Genomic DNA, 18,273 nt, shown 5'->3' on the forward strand with positions numbered 1-18,273 from the left:
TGGAGGGAGAACAGACAGTGTTGGGGTTAGAGAAAAATAACCATGTGAACAAGCTCTGGACAAACATGAACGTTCAATATCAATTATTTTTTCGATAATTGGATAGTGTGCATTTTGCTCACCTTCTCTCCATTTTCAATAAGCATTCGGTCCCAGGCGTTGACTTGGGTGGCCTGGTGCAGGAATTGTTTCTCTTGATCCTCAAGCTCCACACTCCACTTGTTGATGAGACTCTCCAGCTGAGCATACGACATCACTGGAGGGGCACTGCAAATGGACATCAAACCAACTTCAAATCAGCCACATCTCCAAAGCTCAATTCCAGACCAACCTCATTTCAACAGGCCAAAATCCTGCGGCATTGTAATTGAGCCTTACCATAAGCTGGAGTTCAACCTATTTCACTCTGTTCCTGATGAGTTTTCTACTGAAGGGGGACTAATTTGATTCTTTAAAGAGATAAACAGTGGTCAGTATGGAGGCTCCGCACAGAACAAAGGAAGAACATGATATCATCAGCCATGTGATATTCCCTTATTGAGGCCCAAACTCAGGATTCCCAAGCCAGGTTTCAGTCTGGGATCGGATTTGTCCAGTACTAACACAAGCTGGGATAGTAGATGGCTGTCGTTGTTGGAAGTCAATTAGCTCATTTTTTTTTTTTTAAATAATTTTTATTGAAAAGATTTTTTACATGAAAATATTTACCCCACCTAACCATAGACTATTCCAAAATATTCCCTCTTGACAAATATCCCCCCCCCGCCCGACCCCCCGCGCGCGCTGTCCCTCCCCCCTCCCCCCCCCCCCAACCAACAAAGCAACAATTAACATCAAACATGAACTGCGAACAAATTAACAAATTTGCCCGCATTACAACCTTAAATAACCCACCACACCCGTTGTTGCCACCCCCCCCCCCCCCCCCCCCGGGTTGCTGCTGCTGCGACCTCTGCACCCTATCTTTGAGCCAAAAAGCCGAGGAAAGGTTGCCACCGCCTGAAGAACCCTTGTACCGACCCTCTCAGGGCGAATTTGACCCTTTCCAACTGGATAAAGCTTGCCATATCATTAATCCAAGTTTCCACGCTTGGAGGCCTCGCGTCCTTCCACTGTATCAGTATCCTTCTTCGCGCAACTAGGGACGCAAAGGCCAGTACTCCGGCCTCTCTCGCCTCCTGTACCCCCGGCTCCACCCCAACCCCAAAGATCGCTAGTCCCCATCCTGGTTTGACCCTGGATCCCACCACCCTCGACACCGTCCTTGCCACCCACTTCCAGAACTCCTCCAGTGCCGGACATGCCCAAAACATATGGACATGGTTCGCTGGACTTCCCGAACACCTGACACATCTGTCCTCACCCCCAAAGAACCGACTCATCCTTGTCCCCGTCATATGGGCTCTATGTAGCACCTTAAATTGAATGAGGCTAAGCCTCGCACACGAGGAGGAAGAATTAACCCTCTCCAGGGCATCAGCCCATGTCCCATCCTCTATCTGCTCTCCCAGCTCCCCCTCCCACTTGGCTTTCAGCTCCTCTCCTGATGCCTCCTCAGCCTCCTGCATTACTTTGTATATGTCCGATATCCTCCCCCCTCCGACCCAGACCCCCGAGAGCACCCTATCGCTCGCCCCCCTGCTGGGGAGCAAGGGAAACCCTTCCACCTGCCGTCTAGCAAATGCCTTCACCTGCAAATGTCTAAACACGTTTCCCGGGGGGAGCCCGAATTTCTCCTCCAGCTCTCTCAGGCTCGCAAACCTCCCATCCACAAACAGATCCTTCAGCTGCCTGATGCCCACCCTGTGCCAGCTCTGGAATCCCCCGTCCATGTTCCCCGGGATGAATCTATGGTTCCCTCTTAACGGTGCCTCCATCAGACCTCCCACTTCCCCCGTGTCGCCTCCACTGCCCCCAGATCTTGAGGGTGGCCGCCACCACCGGGCTCGTGGTGTACCTCGTGGGAGGGAGCGGCCATGGCGCCGTTACTAGGGCCCCCAGGCTTATGTTGCCACAGGACGCCCTCTCCATTCGTTTCCAAGCTGCCCCCTCCCCTTCCATCATCCACTTGCGCACCATCGATACATTAGCCGCCCAGTAATACCCCGAAAGGTTGGGTAATGCCAGCCCTCCACTCTCCCTACTCCGCTCCAAGAAGACCCTCCTCACCCTTGGGGTGCCGTGCGCCCACACGTAGCTCATGATGCTGCTCGTCACCTTTTTGAAGAAGGCCCTAGGGAGGAAGATGGGCAAGCACTGAAATAAAAACAAAAACCTCGGGAGGACCGTCATTTTAACGGACTGCACTCTGCCCGCCAGCGACAGCGGCACCATGTCCCACCTTTTAAATTCCTCCTCCATCTGTTCCACCAGCCTAGAGAAGTTCAACTTGTGGAGAGTCCCCCAGTTCCTTGCCACCTGCACCCCTAAATATCTAAAACTCTTTCCTGCTCTCTTCAACGGGAGTCTCCCGATTCCCTCTTCCTGGTCCCCTGGGTGTATCACAAATACCTCACTCTTACCCAAGTTTAGCTTGTACCCCGAAAAGTCCCCGAATTCTGCTAGCAGTTCCATCACCTCCGGCATTCCCCCTTCTGGGTCTGCCACGTATAGCAGCAGGTCGTCCACGTATAGCGATACCCGGTGCTCCTCCCCGCCCCTTGTCAGCCCTCTCCACCCCCCTGAGCCCCTCAGTGCCATCGCCAACGGTTCAATTGCCAGTGCGAAGAGCAGGGGGGACAAGGGGCACCCCTGTCTGGTCCCCCGGTGGAGCCCAAAATACTCCGATCTCCTACCATTCGTCACTACACTTGCCGTCGGGGCCGAATAGAGCAGCTTCACCCATTTAATAAATCCCTCCCCAAATCCAAACCGCTCCAGCGTCTCCCACAGGTACTTCCACTCCACCCTATCAAATGCTTTCTCCGCGTCCAATGCCACCACTATCTCCGCCTCCCCCTCCACTGCCGGCATCATGATGACGTTTAGCAGTCTCCGCACGTTCGTATTAAGCTGCCGCCCTTTCACAAAACCCGTCTGGTCCTCGTGTATCACCCCTGGCACACAATCCTCTATCCTGGTAGCCAGGATCTTTGCCAGCAGCTTGGCGTCCACATTCAGGAGCGAGATAGGCCTATATGACCCACACTGCACGGGGTCCTTGTCCCGCTTCAAGATCAGAGAGATCAGTGCCTGCGACATTGTCGGGGGCAGAGCCCCCCCTCCCATGCCTCGTTGAAGGCTCGCACCAGCACAGGGCCCACCAGATCCGCATATTTTTTGTAAAATTCCACCGGGAACCCGTCTGGCCCCGGCGCCTTCCCCGACTGCATATGCCCAATCCCCTTGACTAGCTCCTCTAACCCTATCTGCGCCCCCAGCCCCTCTACCAGCTCCTCTTGGACCTTGGGGAACCTCAGTTTGTTCAAGAAGCCCTCCATCCCCCCTCCCCTCGTCGGCGGCTCTGACCGATACAGCTCCTTATAGAAGTCTCTGAAAACCCCATTTACTTCTGGCCCCTTCTGCACTATGTTCCCACCCCTCTCCCTCACTCCCCCAATTTCTCTAGCCGCATCCCGCTTGCGGAGCTGATGCGCCAACATCCTACTCGCCTTCTCCCCATACTCATAAATCGCGCCCTGCGCCCTTCTCCACTGTGTCTCCGCCTTTCTGGTGGTCAACAGGTCAAACTTAGCCTGCAAACTACGCCGTTCCCCCAGCAGCCCCTCCTCTGGTGCCTCCGCATATTTCCTATCCACGTCCAGAAGCTCCCCCACCAGCCTCTCCCTCTCCTGTCTCTCTCTCCTTTCCCTATGTGCCCGTATGGAGATCAGCTCCCCCCGGATCACCGCCTTCAGGGCCTCCCATACCATCCCCACCTGCACCTCCCCCGTGTCATTAATGTCCAGATATCTTTCAATGCTCTTCCGGACCCTCTTATACACCTCCTCATCCGCCAGCAACCCCACATCCAGGCGCCACAGCGGACGCTGGTCTCGCACCTCCCCCATTTCCAAATCTACCCAGTGTGGCGCGTGGTCTGAGACCGCTATGGCCGAGTACTCCACTTCCCGTACTTTCGGGATCAGTCCCCTGCTCAATACAAAAAAGTCAATTCTAGAATAGACTCTGTGGACATGGGAGAAAAAGGAATACTCCCTCGCCCTCGGCCTCCCAAACCTCCAGGGGTCCACCCCTCCCATCTGCTCCATAAACCCCTTTAACACTTCTGCCGCTGCCGGCCTCCTACTCGTCCTTGAACTCGATCTGTCCAACACGGGGTCCAGCACTGTGTTGAAGTCCCCCCCCATGATCAGGCCCCCTGCCTCCAGGTCCGGAATGAGGCCCAGTAGGCGCCTCATGAAGCCAGCGTCGTCCCAGTTCGGGGCATACACGTTAACCATCACCATTTTCTCCCCCTGCAGCCTACCCTTCACCATGACATATCTACCCTCTTTATCCGCCACCACCTCCGCCGCCACGAACGACACCCTCTTCCCTACCAGGATCGCCACCCCCCGGTTCTTTACGTCCAGTCCTGAGTGGAACACCTGTCCCACCCACCCCCTTCTCAGGCGGACCTGGTCCGCCACCTTCAAATGGGTCTCTTGTAGCATTGCTACATCCGCCTTTAGTCCCTTCAAATGCGAGATTACTCTCGTTCTCTTGACCGGCCCATTCAGCCCCCTCACATTCCAAGTTATCAGCCGGGTCGAATGGCAGCCCGCCCCTTTCCCCTGCCGACTAGCTCGCTCCTGTCACCTGCTCGCCCCGAGTCAGCCCTCCCTTTCTGACCCGCTCCCCATGGCGATGGCGCCCCCCCCCCCCCCCCCACCCCTCCAGTCCTCAACTTCTCCTCCCTGGCCTTTTCAGCAGCAACCCGGTGGCCCCCCCCTTCCCCCCTCCCCCCCAGGCTAGGACCCTTCCTAGCCGCGATGCACCCTCCATAGTACTTCCGTAAGTCAGCTGGTTTACGCTGACCCGGCTGCCCCTGCCACACTCCGGCTCCTCCCGGCATGGGGGACGTCCCCCCCCCCTTACCACCCCTCCTTGACCCCGCTCCAGCGCAGGAAAGGGAGCCATTGCTGACCACACCCCTTACTCCCACCCCCCTCCCTCCTCTGCCCCGTGCGCGGGAAACCAGAGGAAAGCCCGCGCTTTCGCCCTGCCCCTCCATCTTCAGTTCCACCCCCGTCCCCGATCTCACACCGATAAATACAAAACAACCAAAAACCCCACAAGAAACACATACCCCCGGCACTCCCCCCCCACCCCGCCCTCCCAACATAACATTATAAATAACAGAAAAAAGAGAGAAAAAACTGGTATAGAGAACAAAAAGGGTCCAAAAATACGGCCAAGTGAAAATCCAACCAAAAGAAAGCCATGTGTCCAGCTTAAAGTACCAGAGCGGCAACGACCGCCAAGAATCCCCTGGTTCTAGTTCGAGTCCAGCTTTTCTTCCTGGACAAAGGCCCACGCCTCCTCCGGGGACTCGAAATAGTGGTGCTGGTCCTTATAGGTCACCCACAAGCGCGCTGGCTGCAGCATCCCGAATCTGATTCTCTTGGCATGCAGCACCGCCTTCGTCCGGTTGAACCGGGCCCGCCGCTTTGCCACCTCCGCGCTCCAGTCCTGAAAGATCCTCACCGTCGAGTTCTCCCATTTGCTGCTCCTCTCTCTCTTGGCCCACCTCAGCACCCTCTCCCGGTCACTGAATCGCTGGAACCGAACCAGCACCGCCCTCGGGGGTTCGTTTGCTCTTGGCTTCCTGGCCATTACTCTGTAGGCCTCCTCCAATTCCAGGGGCGAAGGGACGGCCCCTGCCCCCATCAGTGAGCCCAGCATTTCTGCCACATACCCCTGGAGGTCCGACCCCTCCAGCCCTTCTGCCAGGCCCAGGATCCTCAGGTTTTTCCGCCTCATGCGGGTATCCATCTCCTCCAATCGGTTTTGCCATCTCAGGTGGAGTGCCTCGTGCACCTCCACCTTTCCCACGAGGACCGTGGCCTCCTCCTCCCTCACAGTCATCTCCTGCTGCAGCTCCCGAATTGACGCCTCTTGGGTCGCCTGTGCCCCCATCAGCCTGGTGGTCGTCGCGTTCATCGACTCCAGCAGCTCCACTTTCAGCTCCGTGAAGAAGCGCAGGAGAACGGCCTGCTGCTCCTCCGCCCATTTCCTCCAGTCCTCGGGTGCGCCGCCGGCCGCCATTTTGGATTTCTTCCCCCGCTTTTTTCGGGGAGCTGCTGCCGCTTTTTTTCCTGCCCCACTTCTGGGTGACGACCATAAATTTTTCGGGGTTCTCCTCTGGGAACCTTCCCCCACCGGGAACTGCCGTTCCAGCGCCGTTAGGGGCCCTCCAATCGGCCCGAAAACACCTTCCTAACAGGAGCAGCCAAACGTGCGACTTAGCTGGTCATAGCCGCAACCGGAAGTCGTCAATTAGCTCATTTTAAGTACATCACTGCAGAAGTTCCACAGGGTAGCGTTCTCGGCCCAACCATCCTCAGCTGTTTCAGAATTGATCTTCCTTCCAGAAGGTCAGAAGAGAAGATGCTTGCACAATGCTCAGCACCATTTGTGGCTCCTCAGGACTAAAGCAGCCTATGTTGTTACAGTACCTACGACAACTTAACCTGCCCCACCCTCTACCTACACACACAAAGCAGACAAACACTGAGGCGGGAGGGGGGGGGGTAGATGAAAAAAATAATGAGGATGAAAGTAAAAAGATAAGATTCTTTGCTTTTAGCATACTTTCTTCACAGCAAGAGAGTCTTCGGTTTGCAGCTGGTAATGGTCTTCTTTGGAGCCAATCTTTAGTTTGGAAAACACAGTACTCACAGGCAGCAGGCTTTCAGAACCTGATTTCTCATCAAACTCAGCCTTCAGCTCATGGTTTGCATTCAGGCCTCTCTATCTGTAGAGAGTTGGTCTGTTCCGCTTTTGTCTTTTAGGAGAGAGAGTTGGTTCGGTCTGGATTTTGCCTGTACATAGATTAATTCAGGCCCTCTTGTCAGTTCCAAAACACAGCCCTTTTTGGAGAAAAAAATGGAGAGGAGAGGACAACAGGCCCTCCTCAGGGCCGTCAGAAGTCCAACTCAAACCAAACTCGAGGCTTGGGACTCTCAAAGACACATCAGTGGGATCAGATTCAATCATCACTTGTTACCAGGCAGAGCATAGACTTTTTGGGGCCAGTCTGCAATCACCAGTATAAACCAGCACAGCCTTCTTCTGTTTGAATTAAAGATACAGGCTTCTTGCCTTAAAAAGTCAAGAGGCTTGGTCTTGCCTTGAAGAATCACTGAAACGACTACACTATGACATCAATAAGTTCCATCCCACCATCAGACTCACCATGGACTACTCTCCAGAATTGGTTGCATTCTTGGACACACTCATCTCCATCAAGGACGGTCACCTCAGCACTTCGCTTTACCACAAGCCCACAGGTAACCTCACTAAGCTCCAGTTTCCACCCTAAACACATTAAAGAAGCCATTCCCTATGGACAAGCCCTCCGTATTCACAGGATCTGCTCAGACGAGGAGGATCGTAACAGACAGCTACAGACGCTGAAATATGCCCTCGTAAGAATGGGATATGGTGCTCGGCTCATCGATCGACAGTTCCAAGGCATCACAACAAAAAACCACACCGACTTCCTCAGAAGACAAACACGGCACACAACCGACAGAGTACCCTTCGTCGTCCAGTACTTCTCCGGAGCGGAGAAACTATGATATCTTCCATCATCTTCGCAGCCTTCAAGACGTCATCGATGAAGACGAACATCTTGCCAAGGTCATCCCCACACCCCCACTACTTGCCTTTAAACAACCGCGCAACATCAAACAAACCATTGTTTGCAGCAGATTACCCAGCCTTCAGAACAGCGACCATGACACCACACAATCCTGCCAGGGCAATCTCTGCAAGACATGCCAGATCATCGACATGGGTATCACCATTACACGCACGAACACCACCCACCAGGTACGTGGTACATACTCATGTGACTCAGCCAACGTTGTCTACCTCAGACGCTGCAGGAAAGGATGTCCCGAAGTGTAGTACATTGGCTAGATCATGCAGACGCTGCGACAAAGGATGAGCGGACATCGCGCGACAATCGCTAGGCAGGAATGTTCCCTTCCAGTCGGGGAACACTTCAGCAGTCAAGAGCATTCAGCCGCTGATCTTCGGGTAAGCGTTCTCCAAGGCGGCCTTCAGGACGCGCGACAACCCAAAATTGCTGAGCAGAAACTTATAGCCAAGTTCCGCACACGAGTACAGCCTCAACGCGGACCTTGGATTCATGTCGCATTACATTCACTCCCCCACCATCTGACCTGGGTTTGCGAAATCCTACCAACTGTCCTGGCTTGAGACAATTCACACCTCTTTAACCTATAATTATCCCGCTCTCCAGTTGCTCCGTCTGGACCTGTAGACTTAATTATATGCAAAGACCTGCATTCAAAGTATCGTATTACATCTTTGACTTTGTCACATATATATATATTTCTGGAACCCACCTCTTCATTCACCTAAGGAAGGAGCAGTGCTCCGAAAACTAGTGATTTGAAACAAACCTGTTGGACTTTAACCTGGTGTTCTAGGACTTCTTACTGTGCTCAACCCAGTCCAACGCCAGCATCTCCACATCTTAAAAAGTCATGTTCAATAACCAATGATTGATCAAAAATATAACAGCAAAATAAAAGGAGAAACAAGGGAATAAACAGATAGGACGCTTACAATGTCCATCCTAATAATTTTATCAGTACAATAATAGGAAGAGAATAACTAACGAAAGAGTCTGGCATATCAAAGAATTACATGATACTTGTGGGTTGATTCAGAACATGTGGGCAGGGTTCGCAATGAATACTTTGTCTTCAATAAGGAGAAGGGGGAGTCACACATTCTAGTTAAAGAGGAGGATTGTAAAATATTAGAAACAATAAGCACAGTGAGGGAGGAAGTACTGGAGGGACTAGCAACCTTAAAGGTGGATAAATCACCAGGGTTTCACCTGGATGGATTGTATCCCAGATTGTTGAAAGAAGCCAGGGAGGAAATAGCGAATGCTCCGGCGATAATTTTCCAATCCTCACTTGATACAGGCGAGGTCCCCGAGAATTGGAGGTCTGCAAATGTGCTCTTTCAACACGTCGGTGCAGTCTCGATAGGCCAAATGGCCTCCTTCTGCACTGTAGGATTTCTATGGGCTTCAGTAGTGGGCAAACTATTAGAAACAATTCCGAGAGACATGATAAACTGTCACTCAGAAAGGTATGGATCAGGGATAGTCAGCATGGTTTTCTTTGGGGAAGTTTGTGTCTCATTAATTTAATCAAATTTTATTTGAGCAAGTAACAAGGAGGATTGATGAGGGTCGTGCAGTGGACATGATTTATTTCAGCAAGGCATTTGACAAGGTCAAAAAGTGAGATTACATAAGATACAGGGGAAGGTGGCAAGTTGGATTCAAAATTGGTTCAGTGAGAGGAAGCAAGGGGTAATGGTCAATGGATGCTTTTGTGAATGGAGTTTCCAGTGATGTTCTACCAGGATCAGTGTTGCCATCATTGCTGTTTATTGTATATATTAATGATTTAGAGTTAAATGTGGGTGACATGATTGGAAAATTTTCAAATGACATAAAAATTGGCCTTGTAGTTGACAGTGAAGAGGATAGATGTCGACTCCAGAATTATATCAATGGTTTGATTGAGTGGGTGGAAAATTAGCAAATGGAATTCAATCCTGAAAAGTGTGAGGCAATGTATTTGGAGAGGACAAACCAAGCAAGGGAATACTCAATAAGCAGGAAGATATTGAGAGGGGTTTAGGAAGACCTTGGAGTCCGTGTCCACGGGTCGTTGAAGGTAGCAGGACAGGTGGGAAACATATGGAGTGCTTTCCTTTATTGGGTGAGGCATTGCATACGTAAGCAGGGATGTAATGATGGAACTGTATAAAACACCGGCTAGGCCATAGCTGGAAATGTGTACAGTTCTGGTCACCACATTACAGGAAGGACATAATTGCTCTGAAGTGCAGAGATTTACTCAAATGCTGCCAGGGCTTGACAATTGCAGCCATGAGGAGAGATTGGATAGGCTAGGGCTGTTTTCCTTAGAACAGGAGGTTAAGGGGTGACCCAACTTAGGTTTATAACATTAGGAGAGTAGACAGGGAGTTATATCCCCTTTGAGGGGTCAATTAACAGGGAGCAGAGAAGATGGGCTGAATGACCTCTTTCTGCACTGTAACCTTTCTGTTGTTCCAAATGCAGCAAGACCTGGACAATATTCAAGTTTGGGCTAAGAAGCAAGCAACAGTTGTGCCACACAAGTGCCAGGCAAGAGAGAAACTAACCATCACCCCTTGACATTATGCAAAGGCGGTGGTGTAGTGGTAATGTTGCTGGATGAGTAATTCAGAGACCCAGAACAATGCTCTGGGGAACTGGATTCAAATCCCACCACAGCAGATGGTGAAATTTGAATTCATTAAAAATCTGGAAAGTCGAATGATGACTATGAAACCATTGTCGATTGTTATAAAAACCCATCTGGTTCACTAATTTATCTTTCGGGAAGGAAATCTGCTGTCATTACCTTTTCTGGCCTACATGTGACACTAGGTCCACAGCAATGTGGTGGTTGACTCTGAAATGCCCCCTGAAATGGCCAAACTATTCACTTATATCAAACTACAAAACAACAAAAAAGTAACAAAACCTACCTGGTATGGACCCAAGCTCCAGAAGCAACGAGGCAAATCCAGCCTTGTCACGCTGGAAAGTCCTCAGTATCTACGGACCTGCGCCAAAATTGGATGAGCTGTCTCTCCCTGCTGCCTGACGTAGTTATACACATCGAATCATACCTTACAGATTATGCCCCAGAGACGACTATCACCATTCCTGGGTATGTTTTGTACCACCAGCAGTACAGATCCAGTAGGGATGACGGCAGCACAGTGGAATACAGTTGGGAGGGATTGTCCTGGGAGTCCTCAACAGCGATTCTGGACCCCATGAAGTCTCATGGCACTAGATCAAACATGGGTAAGGAAACCTACTGCTGATTACAGCGTACCATTCAGTCTTAATGATGAATCAGTACTCCTCCATGTTGAACACCACTTGGAGGAAGCACTGAGGGTGGCAAGGGCACAGAATGCACACTAAGTGGGGAATATCCAACAGCAAGAGTGGCTTGATAGCACCATTACTGAGCGAGCTGGCTGAGTCCGAAAGGATATAACTGCTAGACTGGGTCTGCCGCAGGTAGTGAGGAAACCAAGAGGGGAAAACATATTCATCCTCACCAACCTGCCTGCCATGAATGCATCTGTCCATGACAGCATCGGTATGAGTGACCACCACACATATTTGCCTTCACATTGAGGATGCGCTACGTTGTGTTGTGTGGCACTACCACTGTACTAAATAGGATAGACTTCGAACAGATCTCGCAACTAAAGATTAGGCATCTGAGCTGCTGTGGGCCATCAGGCAGCAGAATTGTACTCAATCACAATCTGTAATCTCATCGTCTGGTATATCCCCCTGTTTACCATTACCCTGATCAACCTTGGTTCAATGAAGAGTACAGGAGAGCATGCCAGGAGCAGCACCGGGCATGACCAAAAAGGTGTCAATTTAGCGAAGCTACAATACAGGATTATTTGCGTGCCAAACAGCATAAGCAGCAAGCGATAGACAGAGATAAGTGATCCCACAACCAACCGATCAGATGTACACTCTGCAGTCCTGCCGCATCCAGTCGTGAATGGTGGTGGACAATTAAACAACTAACTGGAGGAGGCGGCTTCACAAATATCCCAGTCCGCAATCATGGAGGGGCCTAGCACATTAGTGCAAAATATAAGGCTGAAGTATTTGCAACAAACTTCAGCATGAAGTGTTGAGTGGATGATCCATCTCGGTCTCCTCCAGAGGTCCCCAGCGTCATGGATAATTAGATGTTTTTTCCACAGGTGGAAGAGTCAATTACTGGGGGGCACAGGTTTAAGATACGAGGGGCAAGATTTAAAGGAGATGTACGAGGCAAGTTTTTTTTTTATTACACAGAGGGTGAGGGGAGCCTGGAACTCGCTGCCGGGGGAGGTAGTGGGAGCAGATACGATAGTGACTTTTAAGGGGCGTCTTGACCAATACATGAATAGGATGGGAATAGAAGGATATGGTTCCGGGAAGGGCAGGGGTTTTTAGTTTAGACGAGCAGCATGGTCGGTGCAGGCTTGGAGGGCCGAAGGGTTTGTTCTTGAGCTGTAATTTTCTTTGTTCACTTGATCACAGATGCCAGTCTTCAGCCAATTCAATTCACTCCATGTAATATCCATGTAATGCTGAAGACACTGGATAATGCGAAGAAACTGGTAGAGGGATTGAGTTTCGGAGCCATGAGGTCATATTGCAGCTGTACAAAACTCTGGTGCGGCCGCATTTGGAGTATTGCGTGCAGTTCTGGTCGCCGCATTATAGGAAGGATGTGGAAGCATTGAAAAGGGTGCAGAGGAGATTTACCAGAATGTTGCCTACTATGGAAGGAAGATCTTATGAGGGAAGGCTGAGGGACTTGAGGCTGTTTTGTTAGAGAGAAGAAGGTTAAGAGGTGACTTAATTGAGGCATACAAGATGATCAGAGGATTAGATAGGGTGGACAGTGAGAGCCTTTTTCCTCGGATGGTGATGTCTAGCACGAGGGGACATAGCTTTAAATTGAGGGGAGATAGATATAGGACAGATGTCAGAGGTAGGTTCTTTACTCAGAGATTAGTAAGGGCGTGGAATGCCCTGACTGCAACAGTAGTGGACTCGCCAACACTAAGGGTCCTCAAATGGTCATTGGATAGACATATGGATGATAAGGGAATAGTGTAGATGGGCTTTAGATTGGTTTCACAGGTTGGCGCAACATCGAGAGCCGAAGGGCCTGTACTGAGCTGTAATGTTCCATGTTCTAAACTGGACAATATTCTGGCAATAGTACTGAAGAGTTGTGCTCCAGAACTTGCCACCACCCTAGCCAGCTGTTCTAGTACAGCTACAACAATGCCGTCTACCCAGCAATGTAGATAATTCTCCAGTTATGTCCTGCACACAAAAAGCAGGACAAATCCAACCCCACCCATCGCCCTATTAGTCTGCTCTTGATCATCAGTAAAGTGATGGAAGGAGTCATAAACAGTGCTATCAAGCGGCACTTCTTAGTAATAACCTGCCCACCAATGCTCTGTTTGGGTTTCATCAAGATCAGTCAACTCCTGACGTCATTACAGCCTTGGTTCAAACATGAATAAAAGGGCTGAACTCCAGAGTTGAGGTGAGAGTGGTCTCTCTTGACATCAAGGCAGCATTTGACCAAGTATCGCATCAAGCAGCCTTAGCAAAACTGAGTCAATAGGAATCAGGAGAAACTCATCACTGTTTGTAGTCATACCTGACACAGAGGATGATGGTTGTGGTGGTTGCAGGACAATCATCTCAGCTCCAGGACATCACTGCATGTGTTCCTCAGCCCAACTATCTTCAGCTGGTTCATCAATGATCTTCGCTCCATCATAAGGTCAGGTGTGGGGATGCTCGCAGATGACTGCACAATATTCAGCACCATTTGCGAATCCCTAGATAGCTATCCGTGTCCAAATGCAGCAAGACCTGGGCGATATTCAGGTTTGGGCCAACAAAGCGGCAATTTGCGCCAGGCACCATTTCCAACAAGAGAAAATCTAACCATTTCTCCTTGACATTCAATGGTATTAGCATCGCTGAATTTCCCACGATCAACATCCCACGGTTACCATTGACCTTAACTCGGCCAGCCATGTAAATACTGTGGCTAAAGGGGAAGGCCAGAGGCTGGGAGTCCTGAGGCGAGTAACTCACCTCCTGACTCTCCAAAGCCTGCCCACTATCTACAAGGTACAAGTCAGGAGTGTAATGAAATACTCTCCCTTTGTCTGAATGAGAGCACAATAGCACAGTGGTTAGCATGGTTGCTTCACTGCTCCAGGGTCCCAGGTTTGATTCTCGGCTTGGGTCACTGTCTGTGCGGAGTCTGCACGTTCTCCCCGTGTGTGCGTGGGTTTCCTCCGGGTGCTCCGGTTTCCTCCCACAGTCCAAAGATGTGCAGGTTAGGTGGATTGGCCATGATAAATTGCCCTTAGTGTCCAAAATTGCCCTCAGTGTTGGGTGGGGTTGCTGGTTTTTGGGGATAGGGTGGAGGTGTGGGCTTGGGTAGGGTTCTCTTTCCAAGTGCAGACTTGATGGGCCGAATGGCCTCCTTCTGCACTGTAAATTCTATGATTTCTACGATTGGCCATGCTAAATTGCCCTTAGTGTCCAAGAAGGTTGGGTGGGGTTGCTGGGTTACAGAGATGGGGTAGAGGTGTGGGTTTAGATGGGCCGAATGGTCTCCTTCTGCACTATAGGTTCTATGAACAACACTCAAGAATGCAGCCCACTTGATTGGCGCGCCTTTCAACATTCACTCCCACCATTATAATACACCATAATTACATTTCATCCCATTAACAAGATTAACATTATCCCTGCCTTTTCAGGCATAACTCCAAATGGCCAACAAATAATAGCATTCCCAACTCCAGAATACCCCGGGAATAAAGAGAGAAAAGGGAGATTCTGTTCACATTCCAGCGAAACCTCAGATAAATAAATAACGAAGGACAGGAGGGTCACATACACACACCTATACATACTCCCCTTTCAATAAACTTATCTCTCTCCAGCTGGTTTCTCTTACCTGCCAGTGGTGGGAGCAGCACTGGTGGTGGTAATGGTGGCAGCAGTGGTGCCAACAGCAGCGGTGGGTAGAGCAGTCGTAGTGCTCACACCTGCGGTTGTCACAGCTGGTCCTGGTGTTAGGGAGAAACTGGCTGGTGTCTTCAAGCCCAGAGAAAACCCAGTGTTGGTCATGGCTGCAGTTGCAGAGGTGGAAGCTACAAGACAAAAGCGGTGGTTATCTCCTAAACACAGCACAGACTAGAAGTCACTCAGTCATTCAATAAGACCATAATATGTGGGAGCAGTAGGGTGCCATTCAGCCCATCCAGTCTGCTCCAACATTCAATAAGACCATAATATGTAGGAGCAGAAGTTATTTGGCCCATCGAGCCTGCTCTGCCATTAAGACCATGACTGATCTGAAAACTCTCAACTCCACTTTCCCGCCTTATCCCCATAAACCTCGGTTCCCTTACTGATTAAAAATCTGTCTAGCTCTAAGAATTCCTTGAACATATTTAAAGATCCAGCCTCTACCGCCCTCTGCGGTAAAGAATTCAACAGATTCACAATCCTCAGAAGAAATTTCTCCCCAACTCGATGTTAAATGTGCAACCCTTACTTTGAAATTAAACTCTATCTCAAGGGGAAGTAACCGCCCATCTACCCTTTCAATCCCCTTGAGAATCCTGTATGTCTCAATGAGGTCATCTCTCATTCTTCTAAACTCCAATGAGTACAGGCCTAACCTATTCAGCCTCTCCTCATAAGAAAATCCCTCCTTACCCGGGATCAATCTAGTAAACCTTCTATGGATTGCCTCCAATGCCAGTACATCTTTCCTTCGATAAGGGGACCAAATTGCTCACAGTATTCCCGGGTGTGGTCTAATTAGTGCCTTGTATAGTTTTAGCAAGATTTCCCTATTTTTATGCTCATTCCCTTTTCGGCCAACATTCCATTAGCCTTCCCAATTACTGCTAAACTTGCACGCTAGCTTTTTGTGATTTATGCACAAGACCCCCAGATCCCTCCGAGCTTCAGTTTTCTGCAGTACTCTCCAGTTAAATAATATTCAGCCACTTTATTCTTCCTACCAAAGTTCATAACTTCACATTTTCCTACATTATGTTTCATCTGCCACATTGTTTTGCCACCGAGCACTGAGGAACAGAGGGACCTTGGTGTGTATCTACACCAGTTCCTCAAGGGTGGGTGTGTACAGGGTTAAGAAGGCATATGGTATACTAGCCTTTATTAGCCGAGGCATAGAGTTTAAGAGCAGGGCAGTTATGCTGGAACTGTACAAAATGTTGGTTAGGCCACTGCTGGACCACCCTGTGCAATTCTGGAATCTGCATAAGAGGGATGTGATAACACTGGGAAGGGTGTAGAGGAGGTTTACTGGGATATTGCCTGAGTTGGAGAGTTTTAGTTATGATGAGAGGTTGGATAGACTAAGATTGGTTTCCTTGGTGAGAGGAGACTGGGGGGGAGGGGGCACATGATTGAGACATACAAAATTATGGAGGGCATAAATAGAGTAGACAGGAAGAAACTCTTCCTCTTGATGGAGAGATCAATGACCAGGATGCATAGATTTAAGATAAGGGGCAGGAGGAAGAGTTTTTCCCCCCCAGAGGGTGGTGGAAGTGTGCCTCAAATGGGGGTGGAGGCAGCTTCAGCACACTGCAGTATTTAGATGTGCAGTTGCGGTGCCAAGGCAGACAAGGCTAATGGGTCCAAGTGCTGGAAAATGGGATTAGAATACAGAAGTGGTTGTTTTTAAACTGGTGCGACACGATGGGCTGAAGGGCCTGTTCTGTGCTGTAGACCTAAACTCTATAACCTGCCCCTCTGTAGACTCGTCATTCTTTAACCCTCGCCTTCCCATTATTTTTGTGCAATCCGCAAACTTGGCAATAGTACATTCACTTCCCTCTTCGAAGTGATGAATATATATTGCAAATAACTGTTGCACTGATACTCGTCCCTATGTTACTCCACTAGCTACAGATTGCCATCGTGAAAATTCTCCTCTTATCCCAACTATCCTAATACTATCAATTAGCCAATCCTCTATTCATGCTAATATACTACCCCCAACACCGTAGGCTCTTAAAATCTACTAGTCTTTTGTGTGGTACCTTATTGAACACTTTTTGGAAAACCAAGTACATTAAATCTACTGGTTACCCATTATCTATCCTCCTCATTACCATCACAAAGAATTGTAATCAATTTGTTCGGCATGATTTCCCCTTCATGAAGCCATGTTGACTCTACTTGATTGTATTATGTATTTCAAAATGCTGCTTTGCAACCTTTATATAGATGCTGTTTCTCGACAAGCTAACTGGCCTATAGTTTTTGTCTCCCTCACTTTTTCAATAACGGTGTTTCATTGGAAATTTTCCAATCCTCTGGGACTTTTCCAGAAATTAAGGATTCTTGGAAGATTACTATCAGTGCATTCACCATCTCTGTAGCTACTTCCTTTAATATCCTGGGATGCAACCCATCAGGTCCAGGGAATTTATCGGCAGTTAGCCCAATTAGTTTCCCTTGTACTTCTTCCTGGTGACTGTTATTGTGTTTATTTCCTCCCCACTTTTCCCCTAAATTATTTATTTTTCCAATGTTATTGGTGTCATCTGTTTAACTCCTCTGCCATTTCCTAGTTCCTCTTTATTATTTCCCCAGTGTAATTCTCTAAGAGACCTGTGTTCATTTTGGCCTCTCTCGTCCTTTTTTATATATTTCAAGCTCTTACGGTCTTGCTTTTATATTACTTGCTATTTGCCCTCATTATTTATCTTTTCCTTTTTTTTTGGCAATCTTGTTTTTTTTTTTTTAATTTTCACAATCCCTCTGGTTGACACGAATCTTTGCCACATTGGACGTTTTGTCTTTCAATTTAATAATCTGAACTTCCTTGGTTAATCATGGTTGAATGATCCTCTTCCTAGAATCCTTCTTCCTCACGGGAACATATCTTTGTTGTAAGTCATGAACTATTGTCATAAACGTCTTACATTGCCGATCAACCATCTTTTCTGTTATCAGTCTACTCCAGCCAACTCTGCCCTTTTTCCTTTGTAATTACCCTTATTTAAGTGTAGCACAGTTGTTTCTGACCCAAGTTTCTCACTCTCAAACTGAATGCTAAATTTTACCGTGTTGTGGCTAGAGTTTCCCAGGGGATCGTTTACTCAGATTGTTCATTAAAATTGCCTCATTATACATTACCAGATCCAAAACAGCCTGATCCCTGGGTTAGATCCACAACATATTGTTACAGTCCCGAATACACGATGAATTATTCCTCACGGCTACCTCTGCCAATTTGATTTTCCCAATCCACATGAACATTGAAGTCACCCATGATTAATGTAATGCCTTTTTACATGCCGTCATTACCTCTGATTTATTATCCTTCTGACAGTATAGCTACTGCTAGGGGGCCAATAGACTTCTCCCACCAG

At 49.0% G+C, this 18,273-nt stretch overlaps 1 protein-coding gene across 2 annotated transcripts in view; it reads right to left on the minus strand.

Annotated features, from left to right (window-relative positions):
• nup62l (nucleoporin 62 like) overlaps window positions 1-18,273 on the minus strand; it is a 93,849-nt gene that overhangs the window by 14,082 nt on the left and 61,494 nt on the right. For both annotated transcript variants that reach the window (XM_038774584.1, XM_038774583.1), the window contains 2 exons: window positions 14,808-15,003; window positions 123-267 (listed from right to left, as the gene is read on the minus strand). In XM_038774584.1, coding sequence (XP_038630512.1) covers window positions 123-267; window positions 14,808-15,003 — 341 coding nt within the window. The remainder of the gene's footprint in view (window positions 1-122; window positions 268-14,807; window positions 15,004-18,273) is intronic.

The sequence above is a fragment of the Scyliorhinus canicula genome, chromosome 17 (assembly GCF_902713615.1).
Source record: "Scyliorhinus canicula chromosome 17, sScyCan1.1, whole genome shotgun sequence".
Lineage (NCBI taxonomy): Eukaryota > Metazoa > Chordata > Chondrichthyes > Carcharhiniformes > Scyliorhinidae > Scyliorhinus > Scyliorhinus canicula.